The 27,363-nt window shown below is 47.0% G+C and overlaps 7 protein-coding genes across 7 annotated transcripts; 2 read left to right on the top strand and 5 right to left on the bottom strand.

Moving 5' to 3' along the window:
- Positions 1 to 3,138: 3,138 nt before the first annotated feature.
- Positions 3,139 to 4,731, top strand: BDR25DRAFT_292946 (uncharacterized protein). The gene is made up of 2 exons (XM_033688685.1): positions 3,139 to 3,848; positions 3,924 to 4,731. The coding sequence occupies exons 1-2, from the start codon at positions 3,401 to 3,403 to the stop codon at positions 4,442 to 4,444; spliced, it is 969 nt and encodes a 322-aa protein (XP_033543955.1). The 5' UTR covers positions 3,139 to 3,400; the 3' UTR covers positions 4,445 to 4,731.
- A 150-nt stretch (positions 4,732 to 4,881) lies between these two features.
- Positions 4,882 to 6,833, top strand: BDR25DRAFT_305892 (putative adenylosuccinate lyase Ade13). The gene is made up of 3 exons (XM_033690513.1): positions 4,882 to 5,031; positions 5,186 to 5,540; positions 5,589 to 6,833. The coding sequence occupies exons 2-3, from the start codon at positions 5,190 to 5,192 to the stop codon at positions 6,690 to 6,692; spliced, it is 1,455 nt and encodes a 484-aa protein (XP_033543954.1). The 5' UTR covers positions 4,882 to 5,031; positions 5,186 to 5,189; the 3' UTR covers positions 6,693 to 6,833.
- Positions 6,834 to 11,404: 4,571 nt separating this feature from the next.
- BDR25DRAFT_305890 (uncharacterized protein) lies at positions 11,405 to 12,817 on the bottom strand. Its single transcript, XM_033690512.1, has 2 exons — positions 12,396 to 12,817; positions 11,405 to 12,083 (listed from the first exon to the last, which is right to left on the bottom strand). Exons 1-2 carry the CDS (start codon positions 12,413 to 12,415, stop codon positions 11,537 to 11,539), a joined length of 567 nt encoding a protein of 188 aa, XP_033543953.1. The 5' UTR covers positions 12,416 to 12,817; the 3' UTR covers positions 11,405 to 11,536.
- Positions 12,818 to 13,755: 938 nt separating this feature from the next.
- Positions 13,756 to 15,526, bottom strand: BDR25DRAFT_235427 (T-complex 11; the record flags this gene model as incomplete). Its single annotated transcript, XM_033685511.1, has 2 exons — positions 13,756 to 14,829; positions 14,879 to 15,526. 2 exons carry the CDS (start codon positions 15,524 to 15,526, stop codon positions 13,756 to 13,758), a joined length of 1,722 nt encoding a protein of 573 aa, XP_033543952.1.
- A 3,093-nt stretch (positions 15,527 to 18,619) lies between these two features.
- Positions 18,620 to 20,788, bottom strand: BDR25DRAFT_345261 (cholinephosphate cytidylyltransferas-like protein). Its single transcript, XM_033694030.1, has 3 exons — positions 19,646 to 20,788; positions 19,189 to 19,594; positions 18,620 to 19,129 (listed from the first exon to the last, which is right to left on the bottom strand). Exons 1-3 carry the CDS (start codon positions 20,452 to 20,454, stop codon positions 18,983 to 18,985), a joined length of 1,362 nt encoding a protein of 453 aa, XP_033543951.1. The 5' UTR covers positions 20,455 to 20,788; the 3' UTR covers positions 18,620 to 18,982.
- A 135-nt stretch (positions 20,789 to 20,923) lies between these two features.
- On the bottom strand, positions 20,924 to 22,471 carry BDR25DRAFT_336243 (cytosolic iron-sulfur protein assembly protein 1). Its single transcript, XM_033693081.1, has one exon. It carries the CDS (start codon positions 22,301 to 22,303, stop codon positions 20,987 to 20,989), a length of 1,317 nt encoding a protein of 438 aa, XP_033543950.1. The 5' UTR covers positions 22,304 to 22,471; the 3' UTR covers positions 20,924 to 20,986.
- Positions 22,472 to 22,589: 118 nt separating this feature from the next.
- On the bottom strand, positions 22,590 to 25,493 carry BDR25DRAFT_376758 (uncharacterized protein; the record flags this gene model as incomplete). The annotated part of the gene is made up of 5 exons (XM_033697461.1): positions 22,590 to 24,495; positions 24,543 to 24,653; positions 24,702 to 25,204; positions 25,247 to 25,278; positions 25,330 to 25,493. 5 exons carry the CDS (start codon positions 25,491 to 25,493, stop codon positions 22,915 to 22,917), a joined length of 2,391 nt encoding a protein of 796 aa, XP_033543949.1. The 3' UTR covers positions 22,590 to 22,914.
- Between the last annotated feature and the right edge of the window lie 1,870 nt (positions 25,494 to 27,363).

Below are 27,363 nucleotides of genomic sequence, written 5' to 3'. Positions count from 1 at the left end.
TCATCATCATTCATCTTTTCGATCAAAGCAGTCCCAGGCGCTTTGCATGACCGATAGTTGAAGCCTAGGGTTTATACATGGGGATTCTCAGGTACGGGAGGCGTTTAGATTCTGTGTAATTTCTATTTTCTGGAATAGTGAGGAGTGGAGTCAAGTCGGAGATGCGATGTGTAGCAGTTGACTAAACTTGGTGCTGTTGGACTGTGGAGATGTATATGGAGTGTAGTGAGCTGGGGAGGAATGTGGTTGGGTAGGCAAATAAATAGTGGAAGTTCAAATAATTACTTGTGTGCCCTGGTATAGCTGAGATGTGAGTACTGTAGAGATAATGGAGGTTGACGTGAAAAGATGCTTCCGTGGTGATCCGGATGATGCCTTGGCAGATCAGTGCGACTAAAATAAGATCTTCACTATTCGAAGAACCTCGCTCGCAACAGCATGGAGGGACCGTCAATCTATCGTTCGTAGGTTAATCAATTCAAATAGAATAATGACCAGATAAATAAATGCAAAAGATAACACAGGTTTGTTTCTCGGTGCATCTTTCGACCTCTGGCTCAGTTTCAAGTCTTGGCCCTGACCTAACCCTGGAAGTTGACCTGCCACCTGCGAGCCACCTGCCCATATCGAACATAGATTCCTAAGCTCATCATAGATGGCATTGCGATTGCCTGCTGTAGGAGTTCTAGTTTACAACTATAAGCAACACCGTCCAGGCTAGACAATATCCTTCAACTTTACCTTTTTTGGTGGACTCGCAGTATACTTGTTAGACTCTATACATCTAAGTTTCGGGCCTTGGATTCCCTCCCTTTAGAAGCGACACTTAGAGAGTCGGCATCCATGGAGATACGAGCACAGTGCGTAAAATAGTTACTCTTTAGATTTCTCGCTAGGTTTTTCAACCGCTTTTCTTGGCGAAATGTGCATGACAATCTACCTCGGTAGCTGTGTGGAAGTTTGATCCGCATTCGACTGTCTAGCACAGTACATATCCCACAAGCACGGTGCGCGCTAGGACAGGCTAACTTAGTTTAGGGATAAGTCTTTACGAACTGATTATTGTGGAAGGACGCGGGTGTTTGTTATGTAGAAGGCGCTCAAGTCTCTATACCGCGGCGATTAGTTCAATAAGAACGCTTCGGCAGGCAAGATGATGTGGATGGCTGGGAACCCCCAGTTGCGGCTGAATCAGAAATGGTTTGTATCAGTTGGCTTGCTGGTTGATTAGTTGATGAGGGAGCGTTTGAGGAACGATTAGGCTCTGAAAAAAGTTACCCCTTGGCCAGGTTTGAACGTCAGATTTACCCCTGGAGTCCAGACCAAATTTACACATTGGCTACACCCCTCGCACTTATAATAAGCTGGAAGGAGAAATATGAGCTTCCCACACGCGTAGTTGACGTCGAAAGGGAAGACGAAGACACCATCTATCTAAGCGTAGCACATAGAGACACATTGTGCAATGTGGCAGTCAAGGACATCTTTCACTTTACGGCGCGCTGTTATTGTGGCCAGACTAGTAGGCTACCGTTACCTATGGGTTGATGCAGTGCGTATGCTCTGGGCTAAAGAGAGGGGCGCCTAGAAAGACTGGACGTGGGAGGCTGGACATATGGTAGGAGCGTATGTCAACGCCGACATAACTATTGTTCCTTCTTGGGGTGAGTAAAGCGACGCAGGTTTCTTGCCTTAAACTTTGTTGGCTGCGTTTTCAGGATGCATCCGCTGCGGCTGTGGCTGAGGGTTTTCGAAATTCAGATTTGGGATGGCGATTCGGAGAAGGTAGACAAGGTTCGTGCTCATGCGTGGATGTATCTGAAATCAGTGCTGTCGAGACGTTTCCTTAGGGTTAAACACTCTTACCCTGTTTAGATAGGCAAACATTAGACCCTACCCTATGACTATTGTTATTATTGTATTTCACATGATTCGATCTGCTCTCTTCTAAAATGGATTCGAATCGTAGAGACCTACTGTCCAAAATACTTAACGAACGCGGATGAAAGGTTGTTCCTTTTAGCTAGTGCCGTAACATGACTTTACCGGAAAAAACACTTAAAAGGAAAATACCTTACGGGTCTATGGCAAGAAGCCCTTATCGGCGATCTGATGTGGTGTAAGTCTGGCACTTTAATCGCTAAGTAGTACTAACATATGTCATTTAAAAGGTAGGAGGCGACAGAACCCCGTCGTCGTCGTGGGCCTCACGTGAAGGCAACATAGGATACTACTACGAAAACAGCCTCAATACATTTAGAGTTCCATATATCTTGAATTATTACAATGCGGTGCTCTTATCGGAAGATGCTTTTCGACCAGTGACATTGGCAGTGTTGGTCTTAGAGGGCTCCACTGGGACCCCCTGAGATCGGACTCCAGCCAAGCAATAGTGGAATGTAGACTTAGAGAGTCTCCGTGTAAACATCTTGTATTAAAATGAGGGTGTGGAAAAGAGGCATTGAACATTCTAAAGTTTCAGCTGGACTATGGATCCTTCGTTGAAACTGGACAAACCCTATCCGCCTACTTCCTGTCCGAGACCCCGATGTGAAAACGATACTTACTTCTCATGAAGACGACCCTGAGGGTATTTTGACAGAGGGGTTAATGAAACTGATTGGCAAGGAGCGAAGTCCTGGTTTGAGGCTTCACAGACAAGGACGGCTGCAGTCTATGAGGTTGAAACTAACGGCCGAATCTATTTTCATAGATTTGGCAGCGAGGGTGCATTACGGTAGATTCGATACGAAATAGTAGGACGACATGGAGAATACAACTAAGATCTAAGCATATCCGTTAGCACATTCATGGCAACTAGCCATGGTTCGAGGTGGAGAGGTTTGGGGTTAAAAGGAACGACGGACTAGACAGTGGCGGAAGTTCAAGGAGACTCAAACAAAATCTCCCATATCTGACGTCACTACTAACGATGCATTTTCAATCTATCATCCTTATGTTTATCTTGTATATTCATCAAAACCACGCAACGTTGTCAGAGAAGCAATTGCAATGGTTTGTCAGTATGAGGGATGCCACGGCCACGCGTCGTTCCGGGCTTTGCTAATTGGGCTGAGCATTCTTGGGCAAGATCTAAGTACTGGCCAAACTTGTTCAAATGGTGTATTTAGCTGCAGTCAGATGCTTTTTCCACTTGTTTCTCTAGTATTTTGTTTGGCTCGCTGGCCAGGCGCCGATTCGTGCTCCCTAGCCAGCCAACGCTGTCGCGACGTCATCGCCTCAAAAGCCCCATAAATCTTCGACAAGTCTAACAGTCAGTGCGTTACGTCTCCAATAAGGCCTGCATCTGAGGGATTTCATTCTTTCTGCCACTCGTTCTCTGTTTCTCGTCCTCTCTATCCCTTTCACTTAACGCGCTTGGTGGAGGAAGAGTGTTAAGATGCGTTTCTTCCACCGTCGCCAAAACTCCAATCCCGCATCCTCAACAACCTCACCTACGATCGGCCCTGAGCCCACGAAACTACAACTAAAACGCGCGACCCGAACGCGCAAGATCTTCGCCCTCCTAACTTCCTTCTTCCTGTGCATCACCGTCATATTCCTTATCCTCGTTGAAGTCGGCGGCTCCTACAATAGATCCGTTATCAGTGGCTGGTACTTCATACGACTGGACCTTAGTCATATTATTCCGGCCTCAGTGCCAAATTATGCACTGATCAATACCATTGCACAGACCCTAGGCTTGCATGATTTCTATCAGGTGGGGCTTTGGGGCTTCTGTGAGGGATATAAGAGCCAGGGAATTACGTTTTGTTCGAAGCCGCAGGCGCTCTATTGGTTTAATCCCGTCGAGATTTTGAGGAATGAGCTGTTAGCCGGGGCATCGAGTACGATCAATACCATTCACTTTCCTCGCTCGCTGTCGTTATTACCTCCGGGTGACTAACGATCCTTGCTTCTAGTCAACCTCCCGGCCGACATCAACGACATCCTCGGTCTGATCAAGCTCGCGTCCCAAGTCATGTTCGGCCTCTTTCTCACCTCAGCCGTCATATCATTTGTCCTCATCTTCGGCATGCCTTCCAGCATCTACTCTCGTTGGCTAACGCTCCCACTCGCCATCCTCTCCTTCCTCAACGCGCTCTTCGTCACCGCTGCCTCCATCGTCGCAACCGTCATGTTCGTTATCTTCCGCAACGTCATCGGCAGTGTCCAGGAACTGAATATCAAGGCCAACATTGGCAGTTACGTGTTCGGCTTCATGTGGACTGCAAGCGCTTTCGCCATCTTCTCATGGCTCATCCAGACTGGGTTGTGCTGCTGCTGTGCTAGTAGGAGAGATGTAAAGACGGGTAGGAAGAGAGGAAATGAGAAGGCATATCAGATGGATGGTGCTGAAGGTGTTGTAGCGAATGGTGCTGCGAATACAGCAGAGAAGAATGCGGGGAGGAAGAGGTTTAGATTCGGAAAGAGGAGTGTGTAGAATAAGAATGGCTGACGAAAGATATTGGTATTAATGCTGCAATCGGACTCTTTACTTCCATGACTTCATAACCTCGGGCTCCGGTTATACAGACAGAATAGACCGTTTGATTGTTTGGATGGCATGGGATATAGGGTGGATTCGGGTATGCGTTGCGTCGCATTTTGGAACATGTCTATGGGGTGTGAATGGCTACTATGGAGCGACCTGTACTACATTGAATGCGTAGATATGTAATCAACAGAAATGGCGCATTTAATGAACGTAGGGTCCATTTGAAACTTCGGACGGTGTATTCGTTGATGGAGCAATGGAGAGTTTTTGGCGCTGGCTCCGGTTTTCGGCGGGCGTTGTCCCGCAAACCACCGTCATTTTTTCACCGCGCGTGAAGGTGGCATGGTGGAGCCATATCTACTCTCCGCGCTAACACCATTATAATCAAGGGCCTTTACCCTCAGACCGTCGTCTGATAGATCCGAGTTTGCAATTGACCTAGGAATCTAAGAGATTGCTTCACAGTCAGATTCATCGACGGGCTTTTTGATTATTTGGCAGCAGGTGTTACTAGGTTCACCACAGGATTTGAGGTAAGGAAGGGACGCATTTTTGAGCATTGTCTCATGTGACTTGTCTGGAAGGCTATACAGCTATCAGGCATGATTCCTGCTCTGTTAATTCGACCCGCTTTCCTGTCCTCAACTACCCCTCGCTCCCCTCTACCCTTAACTAACACCTACAAAGCACCATGTCCGGCAACGACACTTACCAAGACCCCTTGAACTCGCGCTACTCTAGCACTGAGATGAAATATCTCTTCAGCCCGCGCAACCGCTTCAGCACCTGGCGCCAGCTCTGGATCTGGCTGGCAGAGAGCGAGAAAGAGCTTGGTCTAGACATCACCGATGAGGCTATCCATCAGATGAAGGCTCACCAGGTCATTCAAGACGAAGAGTTCACGGTTGCAGCGGAGGAAGAGAAGAAGAGGAGGCATGATGTTATGGCTCATGTGCATACATTTGGAGTCAAGGCACCGGCTGCAGCAGGGATTATTCATTGGGGCGCCACAAGTTGTTATTGTACTGACAATGCGGACTTGGTATGGTAGTCTACTTTGCGTTTGAGGAATCGGCTGACTTGTGATTGGATCTTCCTCCGGGATGGGCTTGATATCTTGCTTCCCAAACTAGCGACTGTTATCGAGAAGCTCTCTACCTTCGCAAAGGAGTACAAGGGTCTACCTTGTCTAGCATACACCCATCTTCAACCTGCCCAGTTGACGACAGTGGGAAAGCGAGCGTGTTTGTGGATCCAGGATCTGCTGAAAGACTTGAAGAACCTTGAGCGAGCCCGAGATGACCTGAGGTTTAGGGGTGTCAAAGGCACGACTGGCACGCAGGCTTCTTTCCTACAAATATTCAATGGAGATCATGCCAAGGTCGACCAACTTGACGAATTGGTGACGGAGAAGGCTGGCTTCGACTCTGCGTACATCATCTCCAGCCAGACATATCCCCGCAAGATCGACGCTGATGTTCTGAACGCTCTAAGCTCTTTTGGCGCAACATGCGAACACATAGGTCAAGCAATCCGTCTTCTTGCCTCCTTCAAGGAATTAGAGGAACCCTTCGAGTCAACACAGATTGGGTCATCCGCCATGGCCTACAAGCGCAATCCCATGCGCAGCGAGCGTCTCTGCTCCCTTGGCCGCAAACTCCGGAACCTTAACGCCGATGCTTCAGCAACGTACGCCGCGCAATGGATGGAGCGGACTCTCGACGACAGCGCTATCCGCCGCATGTGTCTCCCGCAATCCTTCCTCTGTGCTGATGCCAACCTCATCCTCCTCAACAATATCGCTTCTGGTCTCGTCGTCTATCCCGCCGTCATCAAGAAGCGCGTTGAGGCTGAGCTGCCTTTTATGGCAACAGAGAACATCATCATGGCGTTGGTGAAGAAGGGAGTCTCGCGTCAAGATGCACACGAGGAGATTAGGGTCCTGAGTCATGAAGCTGGAGCGGAAGTGAAGCAACATGGCAGGGACAATGACCTTATTGAGAGGATTCAGAGGACCGACTTCTTCAAGCCGATTATTGGGGAGTTGAAGGAGTTGCTCAAACCGGAGACGTTCATTGGGCGATGTCCGGAGCAGGTGGAGGCTTTCTATGCAAAAGAAGTCACGAAAGCGCTCAAGAAGTACTACGATGCGGGATCGTTGAAGTTGCAAGAGGCTGCTGAGTTGCATGTGTAAGGTGAGATGGTGGGATTGGGGTTTGGTGCAGTGAAGGGGATACTAAACAGGATTATGAGAGTTGTGAGTTGTGTATTTGCATACCATTAGCTTATGGAATTGGAGGTATTTGTCTTTAAATAGACAAAAAGTCAAGCCCACTCACCTCTCCCCATAATATTTTGCTATTGATTTCTGTCCTAAACATCTTTGCTCCAATCTCACTACATAACTAATAGGCTCTCATGGAATACTCAACTATTACAGCACTTCCTTTTCACTCACCATTCTTCCCTAATCATTTCTTTCCTTCTTAAGGGTACGTCAAGGAATTACCTCCTTTTCATTGCAATCATGTGTTCTCGTAACCCAGTCACGACTGCCTGTCACATTGCAAACCGCTACCCTGTCACATTGCAGAGCGCTACCAAGCCTCAAAACTCCCCACACCTGCCACCTCATCGAAACAAACAGAAGGAATTTCAACCCTAATCCCTCACCAGCACCTCGCTCTCTCTGAGGGTTCTCCTCTTTCCTCTTACCCTTCCTTGGCGTCTGATATTATTTCTATCTCATCACCGCAATCCCACAGGTGCAATGGCTCGCCTTACGAAAGCTACTCGCATAGCCAGCGTTCCCAACCGTACGTACTACGACTCGTAGATACGTGAACGTAGCAGTCACGTGAGCCGTTGAAACGTAGGAGGAGTGTAAGCCGTAACGTACGTAGGAGCCAGCTCCCATTACAGACCGTAATACGTCTTAGAGAGATGATATTTCCTAGTAATATAAGGTCTTATTAGACAGCTATAAGAACGCGTTAGAAGAGTGTTTAAAGTTATATTTTTAAAGTAATAATTAAGTAAAAACTCTGCAGTTTATATAATAATTAAGAAGCTAGTAAAAAAAGAGATTAAAATGTAAGATCTTATAATTTTAGTTAAAAATTATAATTACTTATAAACTTACTTATTATAAGCTAGATATTCTAGTTCCTTTAGTGTAGCAGGTGTATAGCCTTATTCTAAGGATTCTTTTAAGCTAGCTTTTTCTACTAAACTAGGGTTACTTATTACACTAGTTTTTATTAACTTACCTAATTAAAGTCTTTATTATTAAAGTCCTTAGTTTTTTTTTATAATAGCACGCTATTTAATAGTCTCTTAGCTCTTATAAAAAAGTACCTAAATAACTCTACTTTTAATAATAAAGTATTATTTACTATTAAGTAGAATAATATTTAGATAAGAAATAAAAAGTTAAGGCTAAAAAAGCTTAAATACTAAGTAAAGCATAAAAGCTAATTATATAGTAATTATTAGTTATTTTAGATATAGCTTTATAAAGCTAATTTAGTGTATAATAATAAAAAAAACGCCTCTAAGATAAAGTTATAGCTCTATAAAAGGTGCTACACTAAAAGTAATTATAAAGAGGTAAAGAAAGTTAATAGTTACACTTATATTATCTACTACCTTAGAAAAGAGCACTAGATAAATATTAGTAAAAAAAGTAAGAGTGCTTTTTTACTTAATAAGCTAAGAATTTTTTTAAGTTTATTTAAAGCAGCTTATAAAGTTATAGGCTTATTATATATTATCTTTTATAGTGTTTAGTAAAAGAAAGCTTTATAAGTAGTAGTTATTAACTAAGTAATACTTTATAATATTTTTTTTTATATAGCATTATTAGTAAAACTTTAAAGCATTATTACTTAAAATAAAGCTAATCTTCTTACTGCTCTTCTAGCGTCTAACACTACATATTTGTTCTATATGCAGTAGGGATATACACAGTAAAAGTAGGAGATTTAAATAATGCTAAAAATAGCCTAAAGCAAAATTATGTTAAGTGTTAATATATAGACTTCTTTAAACTACTTCTTTTTCCTAGGTGTAGTATTACACTTTATTAGTAGGTGTACTTTAGCTTATTAGTTTAGTGTTTTAGTATCTCTTATTAAACTAAACACTAACTAATAATACTATGTAAATGTTAACTACTAACACTATAACATCTTAATTAGCTTTTATAACCTATATAGTAACTATACTAGAGTAAATTAAGTGCTAGAGATTATTAAAGTTATTAATAACTTTAAAATTATATTAAAATTTTATTATTTAGTAGCTAATAATATATTAAATAATAATAATAAAACTATTTCTACTTTTACTTAACATTTTAATATGCCTCTTACCTCTAAGCACTATATACACTGCGCTAGCTATATAATCTAGCTAGTAGTAAAAGCAGTTATCTATAGTAAAGAAATAAGTGCTTTTAAAGTAAAGCTTACTTAAGTAGCTTCTTAGAAATAATTTAACCTTTATTACTACTATAAAGTTGTTAGAAAACTTTATAATTTTATAAACATAGTGCTAGTATTATATAAATAATAAAAAGCTTTTATAACTTTTTAGGCTACTTTTAATAATAATAACTCTTTTTAGAGCTTTAGAACGCTTAATCTTATATAAGACAGTAGCGTACACTAGCACAGCATTTATTTTATGCTTCTTTGCTGTTTTAAGCTTAAGAACACTATTACTAAGTTTATACATAAGTAAAAAAGCACTAATAATAACTTTATAAACTTTACTATCTTTAGTAACTCTACTTTTACTAAAGTTATTACTAAGAATAAATAAAAAAAAGTTAATTACTTTTATAAGTTTTTTAAAGTCTTTTACTTTATAATAAAACGCCTTAAGGGTAACAGCTTCTATAGCTCTCTCTAGATGTTTATTATTAACCTGTAACACCTTTATACTAAGCTTTTATGTATAAGTAATAAACTTAAAGGTAAAAGTAATAATTACTACTTTAAATCTAGCGTAGTATTTAGCATAAAGAAGTTGCTTACATACTAAGAAAAGTTTATTATTAAGCTACTTATATTTTATTACTATATAGTAATAATTTTAAACTTTTAACTTTGTCTTATTTAGTTTAAGGACTACTAAAGAAAGCACTTTACATAGCATAAAAAAGCTAAGGCTTTAATAAAAGCTGTTTTTTAAAAGTATATTAATGCAAAGGCTAAAGCTAAAGCTAATAATAATAATGTTACTTAAAAGCCTATATAACGCAAGTTACCTAGTAGTAACTATTATAATAAAAGCTTTAAAAGGACTTTTTTTATTAACATAAGCCTTCTTACTAGCAGCTGCTTATATAAAAAGCAGCAGAAAATAACAGAGTTGCAGTAGTACTATAACAGCTACTATAAAGACGTTACTATAGCTAATAATAATAGCCCTTTATTTACTAACTCTTTTACTTAGTAAAAATAAGTTAAATAACTTTTTTACTTTATACTATATAAAATTACTCTTAACTTTTTATTTATCTTTTTTATAAGCTGTAATTATAAGAGGTCTTTTTTTAAAAGTAGAAAGACTATTACTTATAATAAAAATAAGCTTTTTAGCTTAATAATTAAGGCTTTTTAACTGTAAAAAAACTAGCTCTAGCAGGGTTATATTTACAGTAAAATAGGGGACTTAGTAGACTGTATACGCTGTAACGTCTTATAAGCTGTTAAAACATAGGAGGATTGTAAGCTGTAACAGTTACGCCCTATAAGTGGATTTAAATTCTCCCTTTATGTTAAAACGTACTAACAAACTAAGAAGTTACAGCCTAAAAAACGGCGAGTTGAAACGTATTACGTACGGTTGGGAACGCTGCGCATAGCTACATCTGAAGCGCTTGACGTCGATGCAGAAAAGGACCTCACAGTCAGTCGGTCAACTCGCAAGCGAAACGCCGTCAGCTATATCGAGCCTACCCCCAAGATGCCCAAATCCAAGGAACCCAAGATAACCCACTCAGTATCTCTCTCCGACGCTCTGGGTCCAATTTTGATCTCCGGTTCACCTCTAAAGCAAGGGTCTTGACAAAGCAAAAGACTGCGACTAGGGGTCGGAGCTAGGGCGCTGATGCTAGTGTTGAGTAAGATGGCTAAGAGGTTAGACAGTAGAATTATGTTCATGAGACTTTGGATAAGTATTGAACATCTTAACCGATGGCAAACGCAAGCCGATGGATGGGAAGTGTTTCTTTTACTATATGGCGTTTGAAGTAGGTGGGTGATCAATAACTGCAGGTCCTCCGGGGTCATAATGTCCACAAGGATTGTATCAATATATTTATTAAGACAAAGCAGGCTTAGCTTAAGGACCTAGCCAGCCCTTACTACTACTAAAGCTGGATCGAGGACGCGCCTATGAGGAAGGCGGATTCTAGTGGTTTTGGGGATGCTGTAAAGGGGCATGAGAACGTCGCACATCGTTTACGTAGATCTGATCGTCGAGGTAAAGCTCCCCTTCCGTATCATGATCCCAACCCTTTTACTAATAGACACATCAGTTAGACAACCCCGTATATCGTCAGGAGAGGCTTGAATTCGAGAGGGAACTCGAAGAAGACACAAATAGACATGGAGATTAATAGGTCTTTGTCTTCGCCTCACTCCTTACAATCTTTGATCACTACCCCTGAGTGTTTCTCTGCGACCCGCGGCCCGCAGCCGCCAGATCATCTTTATTCAATTATTTCTATCTAATAGCAATTTTCTTCCCTTGCAGCGGTGTCGGAAAGGTCTCACATAACAGCTGTGTTCGAATCTGCTACTCTAGCATTATAGCGCCATCGCCATTGACCGGGATATCATTTACGGGTTATAACATTTCTTCATTCGGTCCCGATCACGATCGAGAAGTATTCTACTGGCTACTGCTAGAGCTGACCGTGGTGCAAAGCAGAAAGGAACATTTGGATGCGGTTAGATGCGACCACACTACATAATACACCTCCACATATCTACAGTCTCACATGCGTGGTTCAATCCCACTAGAGTTTTACAAATTTAGCACCTTCCTCCACTTCTCCTCTGCCTTCCTTAACCGCTCGGCCCTCTGATCCTCCGTCAACATCTCTTCCTCCCAGTCCCGCACTCTCCTCCCTTCCCCAATCCCCCTCGTCCTAATTGTCGGATTAGGATTTCCACTTCTGCCGCCGACCTCATCCTCAGCTAACTCCAACTCACCCCCCTCCTTCTCCTTCTTCCGAAATCCCCACCATACAGCGGCGGCCATATACGCCAATAAAGCATATCCCACAAAACTCACTATCCATAGCCCAACGCTCGCGTTCCACATGTTCTGGTTGATGTTGGGCCCTGTGGTGCCGTGATTTGCGCTGGATGGGCATTCGGAGCGGAGGGTTGAGCCAGCGCAGGCGGCAATGTCGATGAGAGCGGATGCGAGGTAGAGTAGAGCCATTATAGAAGAGAACCAGAGTGCGAGGAGGGGATTGTTGGTTCGGGAGTAGAGGTGCAGGTGTGCAGAGGGGACGGTGTTGAAGAGGGAGAGGCAGGGGAGAACAAGAGGTTGAAGGACTAAGGCACTGTGGGCGGGGGGCCAGGGAGATTAGTTTGGGGATTGGAGTTTGCGGATGGGTGATGGGGTGGAGTGGGGGAGTGTGGGGAGATTAAGGTGGTCCTAGGCTGGGATTGGAGAGGTAGGAAGTGAGATGTTGAGGTCTATCTCCATTCGGATGTTGAGATGGGAGTACTTGCGCATTCGCGAACGGAGACAGAAGTCTGCATCTCCCTCTCTCACTCCACAGTCCTACATCTCAGCTATACACCAATGAATCAAACCCCTCTGTCTCTTCCCTGCCAACATCTTAAAGAATGCAATATGAAATCGAACATACAAATTCAAATCCCCTTTCATCTTGCTAATCCAAACTGCCCCTAGACAAATCTGAATGATGCACAACCCTAGAAGTGACAGCACGATGACAGGCGCCCAAGACGCAAGCGGCGATATGTACGACCATCGTGGATCGCCGTGGAGGGCTTTGACTGGTTGTGGTGGGATCTTCATTGCGGTTGCTCGATGTTATCGCGTTTCATTTGAAGGACGGAACTTTGGGATGAGATGAGATGCGATGCGATGAGGTCAAAAGAAGGTAGGTAGGGAGATGGGGAGTTTGAATCAGATCCGCTGAGTCTATCGCACGCGACACGTGCAACAATTCTCTAGACATCCAAGAATCAGACCCTCGCAATCAAGCAAATTCTAAAGAAGCCTGCAAGCAATCGGCAGCCCGGCAAGGAAATGCTTATGTATCAGCCTCGCCCGCGGCACGCCTTAAACCCACTCTGTTCTGCGGAATTTTGCCTCATTGCGTTTGGTACCGCGTAGGCGGGGTAACATCCACCGGCGAGCACGAGCGATGGTGTGAGGTGGTAGGTGTAGATCATGGCTAGGATCAGTGTAGTTAGGTGCGCGCTGCGGTGGGTAAGCAGCAGATCCTGGGGAATGGCGAGGTGCCAATCGGGAGGGATTGGTATGGATTGAGGATGGTTTGGGCTGTGGGTTGGTGAGGAAGGGGGTGGGCGAGATTTAGGATGGCAATGTGGAGGAAGGGTCTTGGGTTCTGACTTGTGAGGTACTCGCCAGAGTATAGACATCATTGAGTTTACCCATGGGGATCTAGCGTGACATCACCAAGAACAGTTGTTAGAATCGCGATATGCCCTAGCACGCAGCACATACGATAAATAATTAGAATAAAAAGGTTAATAATTAATATTTTGCTCAAACCTCCTTGAAAAGCTATCCGCTTTCGCTGATGCAAAGGAAAAAAAATACCACGAAACCTATTTTCAGTCCAGAGATTCTTTATCCTGATCCATTTACTCCCTGAACCCAAACCCGAGTGCGAAAATGCGTCAATGCTGCTTAAAATTGTCAAACAAATAAAAAAAAGAAATAAAGAAAATCTCAGTCTATCATGAAACGTCAGCTACCACTAGCACCCTCTACAACTCTATCTTTTTCCTCTAGATTTCTTGGGTTCTTAGTATTCAGAACGTATTTTGTTGAGCTGATGACGTGGGTTGGGGGTCTGGTGTTTTGGGTTTGAAGAACGAACGGGCGTGTGATGCATTCTGTATGATACAGAGAAAGAGAAACGTAATCAACTGATAATAGAGAGAGGCTTAAAAATCTTAGGAACATAAGGAGCATTATTAAGGGCGCCAGATCGTCCATGAGAGCATAGGATATTACTTGTAAATTGGAGCCTCGGGTGCTGGACCAGCAAGCTGTGTTTCTTGTCCTGGATCTAAAGGCTCGACGGTGTTTGACCCGCTATCCACTGGTGGAGCTGGGAGGGTATGTGATTGTGGCGTTGAAGGCACGTCTTCTGGTATTTTCGAAGTTGGGGTCGGTTGGTCATCGGGCAGGACGTATACGATAGGTCCCCATATTCTCCAGTGGAGAAGCACGATGTGGGAGATGCGGTTTGAGATATCAGAGAATTGGCCGGGATAGGGGGATGACGTATCATGTTGAATGGTGACTGATGGATGATGAGGTGCGGGTGGTGGCGGTGGAGGTGTGGTAGGAGCGACAAGCGTTTGGAATAGTTCATAGGGTGAGGAGTGTAGATGACCGTGTATGCATGTTAATATCTGTGGGAGAATCGCATCTTCGAGGACGCAGGCATGTGTTGAGAATGAATTCTCGAACATCATGTCCAGATGTTTTGTTGCCGTCTGGATGAGATCAACATCGGGATGGAAGGTTTGTTGGCCGCCAGTGACCTGCCACGCATGCCTAAACAGCTCCAAAGAGATGTTCTCGCGGTTACTTATCCACTGAGAAGAACCGTGGTATGCACCTTCCCTGATAATTGCCAATAGTGACGCACGTAGATCAGCTTTTCTAGCATATGGTATTGGGCCATTGTATTTCAGGACTTTCAGCAACTGCCCGAACATGTCGAAGCAAATCTCGAAAAAGACGATGTCAAGGATCTCTGACCTCAAGGCGAGGAGGCGCTCTTGGTCTAGATAAAACGTCTCTGGAAATTCACAGCTTGGGCCTCTTGAAAAGAGCATTGAGACAACGGCTCGGACGAAGACTCCAAGTTGAACTCGCATGTTGTCTTTTGGAGGCGGCGTACAAGATTGCTGTCGGAAACGCTGAAGGGCGGAGGCATACCATTGCTCGGCAGCTTCAGTGTTGATACGTCCTCGTCGCTCGACGATTCGGCCTAGGTGGTAATTCCGCTCAAAGTTGATGGTATCTTCGATCAACAGTGCCTTTAGATTCTTGATCTGGTGATTGGCAACATCCTTTGCGGGTTTAGCCTTAAAGATCTGCGTCAAATGAAAAGCAACTTACGAGTTTCATAGCCTCCAATATCCCAAGCAATTCGCGCAGTCCATCAACGATTAGCTCTGAACTTCGGTTCCTATCACCCGAGTTTACCCACTCCACCATTCTATCCACCCACTCATCCCTCATCGGCGCGCAGTGCTCTTTCAACAGATGTGCCATCCACTCTGCGAGCCGTGGCAGATCACAAACCCCCTTCTCAATCTCTTGCATCAGCATCTCTGAATCTAAATGCTCATCTACTCTCGACTGATCCCTATCCGGCACCAAACTTTTCAGTACTTCCCTTACTGTCTTAAACATCAAAGGGATTCTCTTTTGTGCATGGTGAATGAGGCTGGACCAATCGATGTTTTGGGAGTTAGAAAGGGATGGACTTCCTTGAAACAACCGGGCGTAGAGTTCTAATTCAGCGGTCAAGGCCTTCCAATACATGCCCGCAGCTCGTAACTTCTCCCGTCCCTTGGCACCATCGAGATTCGGTCTGAAGCTTAGGTCACGGTCAAAGTTAACGTCATGACGTAACTTAATGTTGTTGATAATGTTCTGAATGTCAAGCTCGCTCAGAGACTGTTTCGTTATCGGCGGGTACAGACCAGCGTATTGGTAGGCTGCCTTCAGTTCTGCCGCTTCTGGCCGTGGTATTATGTTCATGATCAACTGGACAAGTTGCTCTGGGATGTTCGGTAACCCGACTTCGTCTCTAGCAAAACTGCTCCTCTCTTGGGCCCCTCTCTTTTGTCTAATGCTGTGTGCCTCCTCGTGCGATGGACTGTCCTGGATACTACATCTCCTGTAACACATTGACCCCGCCGTAGATGTGCTAGCCGACTTGCCCTCCCCATCTGCAGCAACTTGGTGACAGATATACGGATGTTGGTCAGCAGACCCAAAGGTAGTGGCAGTGGTAGTGGTATTGCTACCGGTGGCCTTTTGAGTCTGGGAGCCCATCTTCTTTTGCCGGCTGAAGCTATCGCTCTTCTTTCCTAACGTATGACGGACCGTCATGGACTGGCAGCAGGCGAGTAGTCTCCCTGAGTAGGGTCTCTTCAGGGTAATTTACTGAATAGGTGCGGTAAGGGTGCAGTGGTGTTGATATGTGAGGGGCAGCGAACGCTCAAGAAAAATGCATGCGAGGCTACAAGCGCGAACTGGGACAGGTTAGCCACCAAACCATACAAGAGACAAGGCGGTTTGTTGAGACACAAGCTGAAAACGTGTCGCTAAGTGTTTGACTGATGATGCGGGAGGCCGCATGAGCGAGCCAGACCCTCCCGAGTCAGACAAGCACGGAGATGCAGTAAGATGTGGGTTTCGCGCTTGTGTATAGATACCTTTCTCATGTGCTCAAGCTAATGGCAAGTCGGAAGGAAGTGTTTTGAGAGGCGAGATCAGGGCTTGCGACGGAGATACATGTTGGGGGGTGTACAGAATGGCAAGCCGGGTTCAAAGAATGATACAGGCCGTTTTCGGAAGCGCAGGAGACGGCTTCCGGATGAGCAGGACGGCGAAGGAAATCAAAGCGAGGAGGAACAAAAGAGGACGGACTGAAAGAATAAGAATAAAGGTCTTATTCCAGATGCAACGCTGGGGCAGGGTGAGACGCAGCAAGGTGCGGAATTTTCTAAACAGAGGCTGACTAGTCTCGTTCCTGTGTTTTGTGTTGCAATGTACAGTACAGCGAGAGAGAAGTTGGGGCCTTTGCATTCTTTCTTATTCTAAAGCACAATGGTCCAAGCAGTCAGGAGGCGCCTCCTTCAACGCCATGATCCGTGTGGCGATCACGTCGTCTTCGGCCTTTGTCAAGTATTGAGCGCACGTCAACTAAGGCCAGGGCAAAGCTCCTTGCTCCGAGGGTGAAGCTGAAGCGCAGGCCCTCCCAGCCGGTCACACCGCCATAGTATTCGCTGCTCCACATATTTCTCTATCGTGAGATGCGCGCCAGCGGCAATGTCGCAGTTTTTCGGCCCACTACCGGCCATCGTAGCACCGCGACAAAGACAGACTGGTAGGTACGTTTTGCCTGCAAGTGTGAGCGGGCGACCAATCCGGGTAACTCGAAGTTCAGCGGGCACCAAGCGAGATTAGGGTCGCGCAGCCGCATGCATATCCGGCTCTTCTCCCAGCAGCCTCACTTTTTGACGAAAACAGGGCAACCTGCAGTAGGTTTTGAGGGGGTTCCGAGACGACTGGGATTCGAGGGGCAAAAAGCAAAGGTCGTGGGAGTCCTGTGCTTACTTCTCACTCAAGCGGCATGTCATCCAGCTGGAGGCATCGGAAATCCTGGATTGACGATCTGAGATCTTTCGTTGTGGGATGCAAGGACACCGAGGAGAAGGCCTGTGACCTGCCGCGTGGTGTGCTGCACAAAAGTCGCTGGCCGCTCTGGTCAGGACAATCTCATCGCGATTGCTTGGCTCAAGCACGGTGGCTCTGCCTTTCCACCATGACTACATATTGCCGCCTGCTGTCTCATCGCGGCCAACGTAAGTGCGATGGGCGGAAACGAGTTGCGTCCGTATTGTCGTCTGTGATGGCAAGCAGCGTGATTCATCGTCAGCCGAAGTAACAGCAAAGCTGATAACTTGTTAGAAACTCTAACCACCCGGAGAGTGTACGTCTTGCGGGTCCTCAGAGTGTCAGAAAATTGGCAGGGCAAAGAAAACAAAGCGACGATTCACGACGAGACCCGATTGTGTGTGGGGACAGAGAGTAGAGATGGAAGGCTGAAGAAAGGATCATGCTGGAGGGGCGGCGTGGTAGTGGGATGTCCATGAAAATCGCTGCCAGAGGGAGACAAGTGCGTCCTCAGGAAGTGGTGAAGACGTTGATTTATATTCCAACAGCCTTGAGCCCTGAATGCCTGGTCAGGCAGCAACACACCTGGTAACCGTTACTACTTTTGGGTATGGCCAAGGATCTTTGCTCCACATCTCTAACTCCTGAATTGGTTTAAAGAAATAGGGCGAACGGAGGACCATTTTAACCCTAGGCCCCTTGCCTTCTGAAACATTTATTCTTTCCATCACCCAATAAACGCCTAATAGTATGCGCGGAAAGCTTTCCTCTCTACTATGCTCGTCCTATGTGTAAATCCGCCTACCACGCCCTTGCATTGTAGACCACCTTCTCCGCATCGCCAATCGCTCCGCTCGGAGCTTTTCTCTCTCGGTCTGATGGCACATGGAACAGATCCTACCGGTCCAGAGAAACCTAGAACCACGATGACCCGGCTGACAAGCTCGGATGGGAGCTTCCATTCTCGCCTGAGAGCAATACTGGATGTACGGATAGCAGGGCGTAGGAGGGCAGTCGCAAGTCCCGTATGCAAAGACGACATAACACATTGTTGTTTGCTATCGCGTTTACTGGTATCGGCATTAACTTAACCTGAAGAGGTTCAAAGGTATCCGACTTAAGCTGTTATCGCGTGATCGGTTGAGTAGTGGTGACCAAAGTCCCTGTAACGACAGAATGTAGAGTGGTTTAGACTCTGTCTTTATCTTCGAGCAATGTTGGCTGAGGGTGGTTGTCAGTGATGATTTGGTTTCAGCATTACGCTGCTGCGTGAATAAAGGTTCTCGGGGTTTATCAACTAATTATGTGGCACACAGAGCAATCCATTACAGAGGCGAGGACGATGTAGATAAAGGATCTGAAGAAGACAGTCCAACGATTGTGCAAGACAACGTGACGGATAAGTAGCAATTGGAATCACCCTCTTGCGAAGTACATTTTGAAGGGCAAGCTGAAGAATATTATTAGGGAATTCCATCGCGTTCCCGCGCTGGAGGACATGTTGTAAAAGACGTGAATTACGATGTATGATTTCAGGGCGAAGATGTGGCAATATGCGTACTTCGCTGGCAGCCAGCAGATCCAGCAGCGAATCTGCATTTGTCGTTTGCTTGCCATACATGTATAAGTGGAGTACAAGCATAGAGCGAGCCAAAGAAATAGGATGTTTTGACCGCCATTGCCCTTTTCGATGTCTAAGGCACCGAGATCTAGAAGGACAAGCGCACAATGAGAACGCATGAGTGAGTGAGGAGGGAGCAAGACTGGTGGGCGATTAGGGTGAACAGAGAGCGTTGACGGGAAGCGGGAATATTAAGCTCGGACGTCCATCTCATCACTTTGCGGCTGTTTGCCAGATCGCCCTCGTGGCGGATCTTTCATGCTCTGATCGTCGGAGCTGCCTTCACTGGAGGGGCTCTGTGGCCTACTATCATTCAGATTTCGCCTGCTCCGCGCCATCTACAAGTGGTCAGAGAAGTTCGGGGTTCGTCTCTCAAGAGGCGTAAGGAGATACTCACCCATGCCCGCACGCCACCAATCAATCCAAGGCTATATCCAGCAGCGAACTCGGAAGATCCTCTCTCTTGTGCACTAGGTACGCGTGGAATATCCAGGTGACTCAGGCGGGATAGAGCGGATGGAGATGCAGCAACTGCTGCATTCGGCATCAATGCACCTTCATGTCTCTCTTGAGTTGGAGTCCTAGCAGGGCTCGCTGGTCGGCTGGATTGCCAAAACTGCTTGAGATCTTTGCTGAGCTCTTGGCCTGTCGTTGTCCAATTCGCTTTGATGCTGTCTCGCAACTCGGTCATATTTCGCTTAATCTCCAGTTCGTTCTTCTTCAGCCATGATATATTCAGCTCTTTACGAGAAGTGCCACGCTTCAGCTGGCGGTCAATGTATTGGTCGTAATCACGGACGATCCTAGCTCAAACTCAGTATATGCATGCATCTAGTAATGGTGAATATGCTGACTTTGTAATGATGCCGGTGGTGCTGAGACCCTCAGTCCTTTGCGTTACCAAGAACATGCCCTTCTCTTTGATAGGAGCATAGATGTCATCTCCTTCGGCTGCGCCATAGGGAATGTCGTCGTGTGCAACATAATCAATTTTGTGCATCTCGATGAATTCGGGCGCATCAGCAATGATCCAGGGGCAGTCTTCCACTACCTCGTCTACCCATTTGCAATGCCGCACGCTTTCGGCACGCTCTCTCGCAGAGAGAACGGTTAGGCCCTTCCTTCGGTGTGTTTCCTTGTCTCCAGTCACTCCGACTATGAGGTAGACGTCTGGGAACGCCGTCTTGGCTTGCTGAAGCTGTCGCATGTGCCCCAGGTGAAATAGATCGAAAACTCCATCGGCGTAGATACGTACGGGTCTCCCAACCGGTGGCGGATTTGTCTTGTAGCCGTTCGGGTCAACCAAGCCAGCTTTTGGGGGATCTGGCATCCTCATGTTGCCAGCTTCTCCGTTCTCTCCGTGCTCGGCTCGGTCTAGTGCCGCCTTCTTCGCGTTATTCTCACTTGACGATGTTCGCCGGCTCTTCCTGCTGGTACCATCAAGGTCTTCGCCATCATCGGACATGCCATTTTTGGTCGACCGTACGCGCTTGGAAGGGACGTGGGAGGCATCATTTTGTCGCTCTTTCTTCGACGCAATTTCTTGGAGCACGGGATCCTCAGCATCCTCTCCCGAAGCGTCACGCGATGAGGGCTGAGCAATGTCCATAGCCGAGTTCTTGACGGACGAGACGGTTGTAGAGCGCTTGCGCTTAGGAGGCATTGACGAGGGATTCGAGCGATGACGTCGTGAGGAGGGGTTTGGCAAGGACTAAATCGAAGGGCTACACAAAGAGGCCTATTCTGGATATTCTGAGGCACGAGACTGGCAATTGACGTGCTGAGAAGGCCTTCAGGAGCCGTCAAGACAATATTGCCGAGAAGCACGGGTGAAGAAGCGAATCACAGAGGCACTCGATGACGTGAGGGAGCCGTGAAAGGCGCAATTAGCAGCTGATCTCTGGGATATCGTGGTCAGGGAACCATAATCAAGAAATATAATTGAAAACGCCCAAACGGAGCAGAATCGGGAGGGAGAAGGGGAAGGGGGAGTGTTGAGGAGGTGAGCATGTCTGGCGAAATTGCAATGGTCCAATTTTTGGCGTTCCCTGATTCAGATCTTTTCTTGGCATGACGTCCAGCCACATTTTCACTGACAGTTGAGGCGTTTGTTACATGTGCTCGTCCAAGCTGTCAAGTATTTCAATAGGGATTATGGGGAGCCTTCAGATCAGAACTTCCCGTGGCCGTCACGATTACCTCTCTTCCAAGACCCACACCTTGACCTCTCCGTCATCGCCAGTACTAACGATGACTTCCTCATCCTCACTCCGTCGACCTTTGTCACTTCTCTTCGCCCAACAAACATGATTGATCTCGAACACGTCGTGAGCTGAGAAGAGCTCTGCCACAACCACCCATTCTGTTAATGAGGCGTTTTCCACCCCTTCCATGGCATCTGAATCTGAATGGTCAACTGTACCATCTGCCTTGACTCCATTGGGCATCACATTCTTCCACCGCTCCTTATACACCAAAATCTTTCCATCGCTGCCTGCACTGGCAATCATTCCACTCCTCCTACTCCACGATAATGAGTAGATGGCCCTCTCATGTTGCTGGGGAAGAATCGTTTCTTGAAACCACTCCTCGTCAATTGCCACAGACCGTATGATATTTGGCATGCCTAACCTCGAAGAAGTCTGTGCGGAGCCTTCTCGAGGCTTGCGACGCCATATCCGCACGGAGCAATCATCGGAGCTTGTTGCAAGCCTCGGACCGGATCTCTCCAATTGTTCCACATGGTGTGCTCGCTGTTCCGACAGCCCCTCTCGATGAGCACGGAAATCCCTTGCCGACATCTCACTTCCCTCAAACTCTACCCACCACACCGTCTTCTTGTGCCCGTCTATCATGGCCACCTGTACCCAATCGTCGGCGTCCTCCTTGTATAACCGCACGGTGTCATCGTAACTTGCACTGGCTAGGAGATCTTCCTCCGGATGCCATGCCACGCACTTGACATCACCTTCGTGTTCCTGCAGCACTGCGATTGTCTCAAAATTGTCATCCTCCAGTTCCTCCCATATCCAAACCGACTTGTCGCGTGAACATGTCGCTAGATACTGTCCGGAGGGTGACCAAGAGAGAGACTTGATTTCTGATTCGTGGCCGTCAAGAATGCAGGAGAATTGGTAATCGTCATCTTCGCCCTCTTCGTCGCCGTCCCAATCACCGGCTCTCTCTCGCTGGGTGTCTTCCGCCAAGCCTCGCTCGTCCCTCCTCCAGATGCCTGCGCTAGCGTCAAAGCTTCCTGTTGCGAGAACGCTTTGCCCTTTGACCCCGGGTTTCCAGCTCACCGCCCGTATACTCCGCTTGTGGCCTCCGGTGATCGAGTGGAGTAGCGTAAAGGACGTAAGACTGTATACGCGAACAGTCCGGTCAGAGCAAGCGGTCGCAATGACTGGGAGGGTTGGATGGGGCGTAGATTGCCATGTCCGGGAGCTACAGGGTGGAGAGAGGGTGGCAAGTGGCTGTATCGTGATTACGGAAGCATTTTGTGGGGGAGGCATTTTTGGGAGGAGAGACAGCCTGCTTGTTGGGTGGGTTCACTGGCCTGGGAACGGCGTGAGTGTCTGTTTAGTTAGACGAGAGTGAAGCAATAGAAACCATGAGGCTGGGGACAATTCCGGTGAAGGGAGGCCACCTTAGGGCTGCTTGAAGAGCTTGCTGTAGTGAAGAGAAGGAAACAGTGGGGCAGAAAGTTCCGTTTGACGTCGGAGCGCCAAGGCCGGATTGCACAGCATTTCCGATCGCGCGGAATCGGAGAAGCCTCACAACTGCATCCTCTTCCTGCAGCTCAAGAATAACATCTTTTCATTGTACAGAAGACATTACATGACAAATAGTATCAGCTCATCCCATGCGGCATCACCAGTCCCATCGCTGCATCATACATCCCCCTTTACGCCTCTGCTCAAGCAGCCCGGCGCCCAGCCTTCCCCATGCAAGAGACTGTCCGCGCCTGTTGCATGATCCGGTCAATGACGAACCTCGAACGTATCATTCTACAAGTTGTTGAAGGAGGGCGGCATATTCCGGATGGGTACATCGAAGAGTGAAGGACCCTACTGGTGATGAAAAGAAAAGAGAGCGGGAAGATGCGAGAAGGCATTAGCGACTATTAGCGACCGTGGCTGTCCCGAGTATGGGGATCTCGGAGCGACGTTGTGATGAACATCATCTTGTCGATCATTGTCTGTTGTTCTCCCTCTGCGACACCGGCGATTGATTTGACTCCCATGTCGCTCATTTCGAGCTGGCGACTGTCCTTCTGGTTGTCGTTGATTGTGATATCTTGACTGACCATGATGCCTCCAAATGGATGGCTTCCGTTGTTGGTAGGGTTAGTGGAAGCATATTCTGTGATGTTGAAAAGTCCCTTTTCAGAGCTGCTGTCGGTGTTCAGACTGGCCTCCGATGTTGAAGCAGACTTCACAAACGGCCAACGGTTCGACCATTTAGTTGACGGTCGAGGCGGCAGAGGATGCGTATCGGCCGAAGATCCAGCGATGAGGGTGCCAAACTCGACATGGTTTTTTCTAGCTAAGATAGCATAGTTGGGACATCCGGGATAGACTCGTTGCTGGCACTGGAAGAATGACAATGGTACGTGTCTTAATGCCGGACTCTGGAGTGACTGATTATAGACTTCTCTGATCCCGCAGAAAGCGAAGATAGTGGCTTGACTGATGTCGTTTTCAGCGCTGATGCCATGAGTAATTCTGAGATGTTGGGCCGAAAAGGTAGCTCGACGTAAGAACGGCTCCGGCACCTCCTTCAAGAGCTCGTATATTTTGTTACGAAACTTTCCTAGGCAAATTTGGTCTTCATCTGCTGTTGCTCTATGCTGCTGAAGGATGCGCGACAGGCACTCGTCCAACGTCATCCCTTCGAATTGAGCGAACAACTTCACTTGTGTCGACCTCAATTCCTCAGAACTAAGTTTTACGACTGATAGTCGATCGGGAGTGTATCTAGGTACTATGATGTCTAACCCCTTCAGAAGAGGTGACGGTTGGAGCAGGAATGCGGCCAGGTATGTCCCGGTGGAAGGGGTCCACGGCTTCCTGTCACAGAAAAGTTGGAGACGAGTGACCATGAGGCGAAGGTCTTCTCGTGATATTTGCAAGCTACGGGCGAGTGGATACCCAATTTGGTCCAAATTGGCGAACCGATGCCCGATATTCTGCAGTCGGTTGGCTTCCCTTGCACAGACTTTTCGGGTAAGAACAAGGAGTTGCCCTTTCCCGAAAAGAATTGGATTCGCAAGACCAACTTCTACCTCCCCGGATGAAGTCGCAGCTTCTGCCGTAATGATCGTCTTCCTTCCATCATCTTCGCGCCGGATTCTGTTGAGGTTGTTCAACAGTGTCCCAGTAGTCATGATGTCTTCATACAGACACCCGAGATCCTGCAGCCTTGTATCCAGGCTTCTCGCAATATCATGGGCTGTCACGCAGAACAGCTCTCGGAAAGTCGTCGAGTAGTTTGGATGATCATCAGACCCAATGGACGACCGACTGCCCATGACCGATGTGTGGGTCTGAAGATATCCCGTCGTGAGCAAATCGTCGCGCATTCCTGGCACTAATTCGGTAACCCCTTCCCAATGACGTGAGACTCTGTAGGCCCAATGGAAAACGGGATGCGTAGTGTTGAAATCTTCGTCGAGGGTCCGCCGGTGAAACTGTCTAGTGATTGTCTGACACGGCATCAATCCGCCCTGAGTAACTAGTAACCTTCCTTCACGTCAAATGTTGCTATAGCGAGCACAACCTGCTGTGCCCTGTCTCTAAGCCTCTTACGATGACGTTGTTTGAGGAACCCGAGGGTAAAGCAGACGCCACAAGCGCTCAGACACTAAGATTGGTTAGTCCGCAAATACATATACAGGTGAAGGTTGCTTACAAGGCAGATGGCAATGATCATGTTGACATTTCGAGCCGGTCCCGATCTTCTGCGGTAACCTGTTATTTCGTAAGTAGTACCTGCTGCTGCTGTCCAGTGCATGCCAGAGGCTGCCGTGGCGAGGAAGCAAGCGACGAGAAGACGTCTCCATACGGTAATCATCCAGTGTCCACTCCAGTGGAAGAAAAGGCCAAATGAGATGATGCATGCGCCTACCGCTATTGCCGCAGCTCCGGTAATATACTGCCAACCCGGTTCAAGCTTATAGTCCGTTGTCCCCTGGTTTCCAAGGTAGTGCATCTCCGTGACAGCAGTGCCGGAACATGCCCCGCAGATCAAGAGGGCAGTATAGCGCGTCGTCCGTCGTTTGTTCCCTCTGTGGAAATGGTCGGCCACCAACAGTCCTAGGAAGATGACAATGATGGGAAGGAGAGCAGACACTGCGGTGAAGGTCGCGCTGTAATACAGTTGGATCTCCTCCTCTCCATCCCCGAGGACCATGGCTCGATTCCCGACAAAATGCATAAACTAGATGGCGACGAGACCAAAAGATACGGAGCAAGGGGCCAGCTGAACACTTCCGGTTATATCAGAATCCGAATCGTATGTAGTAAGCATGCGATCTTACCAATTCCTCCATCCTGCTCCCGTAACTCGTCTATGAAGCAATTCCACCGTAGTAAAAGCGCCAATGAAGCTTACAACATAAGAAATGAAGATAAGATACGGCAAGTAATGGATAGCAGGCTGATATCCAAGGGGGTACTTCTGCATGAGATTAGGTTCCTTCATAATGGGCGAATTAAATAGGCGGTGACAGTGGCGGGCAGTCCTCGAACGTGAGCTTTGGGTAGGTGTCTTCGATCGGTGGAGTCGGCCCTGTATTCGCTGCGGATGTGGTTCCTTTGACCGTCAAAGCCTCTGTGGTCCTCAGAATAACCTCCTTACTTCGTTAAGGCCTAAAGAGTCCTAAAGACAAGGTACAGACCGCAAAGCTAATCGAGAGAAATGAAGCGGGTGCGGTTCTTCAACAAGCCATCATCTACACAATTCCATGGATATGCACATCAAGCTTGCCATTATGTGGGGGATACGAAACGAAACCAGGACCTGAAAGGACTGTCCGCCACTATATGCAACATCTATTTAAATGTCGCAAACTGATGTCCTCACTATGAGGCTCCCCGTGTGCCTATAATTAAGAGTTTACATTTCCCACCTAGTGTGCTCATCACAACAGCGCGGACCCCATTCTCCTCTCCCATGTCAGCCCAGCCATGCCTTTTAGTCAAGGCTGGGGTAGAGGCCTAGCTAGACGCTAAACCAATAAGAGGCTATGCCCTTTAGAGGAGGCGTTAGCAAGGCTGGTACCGATTCTGCTGGCTACAGCTGGAAGGTTAGAGTTCAACGCCAATTCCCCCCATTCGCTATCCCTTGGAGCATGCAGATCCCCTAGGGATAAATAGCGTGGAATCCTAGCGTAGGAGTTGTCGAGCCGCGGATGTACTCTTCAGTGCCCTACGCTGTGATCAATGCGCCATCCCTAGGAGTTGAGAGCGGGTTGCAAATTACGGACAATGATTGTTGCAGATTAAATTGCCGTCCGATCCCGTGCAGTGAGCTACTCTGGGCTCGAAATAAGCCTCCAGCTTCAGTACCTCCTCTGGATTGTTCCGAGAGTCCTGCAGTCCCCTGTGAGGCGGGGTTGGTGGATGGATCTAAGTGTTTGAACTGAAATTCTATCCAGTAGAGTTACTGCGTCTTTGCATCGCGATTGGGTTTGACCGGTGGTTTGACAGAGGCCCTCTAATGTATATAAAATGCCTTGGTGGTGGTCGCACATCAGAGTATGTTGTTGCAAGCTTGAGGTGGAGCCTCAGCGACAACCATTTTCGTGGTGTATCGCATTTGGGATCCCGGTCTAAGGCATGGGGAACACGATCTCTAACAAGGATTGTCCGAGCGATGCTCAGTGGCTGAAGCCACTCCTTAATTGAGCATACAGTCAACTCTCGATGGCGCGATGCGCGATTAAACGATATTTCGATATAGCGATACATTTCTCAAACCTAAATTAATTTCCCACCAAAATATTCCATTTTGCAATACCTACTATATCGCAAGCTTTTAGCTAGATTATTGTTATATTAAGAGATAAAATGCCACGTGTGGCAATTACCAACAAGCAGCAACAGGCTCTGCGTCAATGGTATCAACATCAGGGTCCTGGCCAGAGGCAGCTTAATGCGATCAAGTAGTTTAAGCAAGAGTACAACCATCGCATCTGTCAGTTAACAGTATCAGAGTCCCTCTTAGAGCGATATAGCTACCTTAACAGTAGCTCTGCCACCACCTGCACACGTCAACAACAGGCACAGTGGCCTATCCTTAAAGCTGTCCTCTTTGACTGGCAGCAGCACCTCAAGAGCTCCGGCAGCGACGTCCCTAGCAATATCCTTATTAAGAAAGCAAAGGCTATCTGGCCGCAGATACCTAATTACGCCAACCTCCCTGTACTAGAGTTTAGCTTAGGCTAGCTCACCAACTTTAAGCAACAGCATAATATCAAGCTTTATTAACACCAGGGCGAGGCTGCGTCAGTGCCAGCTAGGGCTAAAGAGGAGATAAGGGCTATTAGAACGCTGTGTGGAGAATACGCAAA

This window comes from Lindgomyces ingoldianus (genome assembly GCF_010093535.1).
Source record: "Lindgomyces ingoldianus strain ATCC 200398 unplaced genomic scaffold BDR25scaffold_31, whole genome shotgun sequence".
In the NCBI taxonomy this organism is placed as follows: domain Eukaryota; kingdom Fungi; phylum Ascomycota; class Dothideomycetes; order Pleosporales; family Lindgomycetaceae; genus Lindgomyces; species Lindgomyces ingoldianus.
Note: the sequence above shows the minus strand (reverse complement) of the source record. Positions and strands in the feature narration are given on the sequence as shown.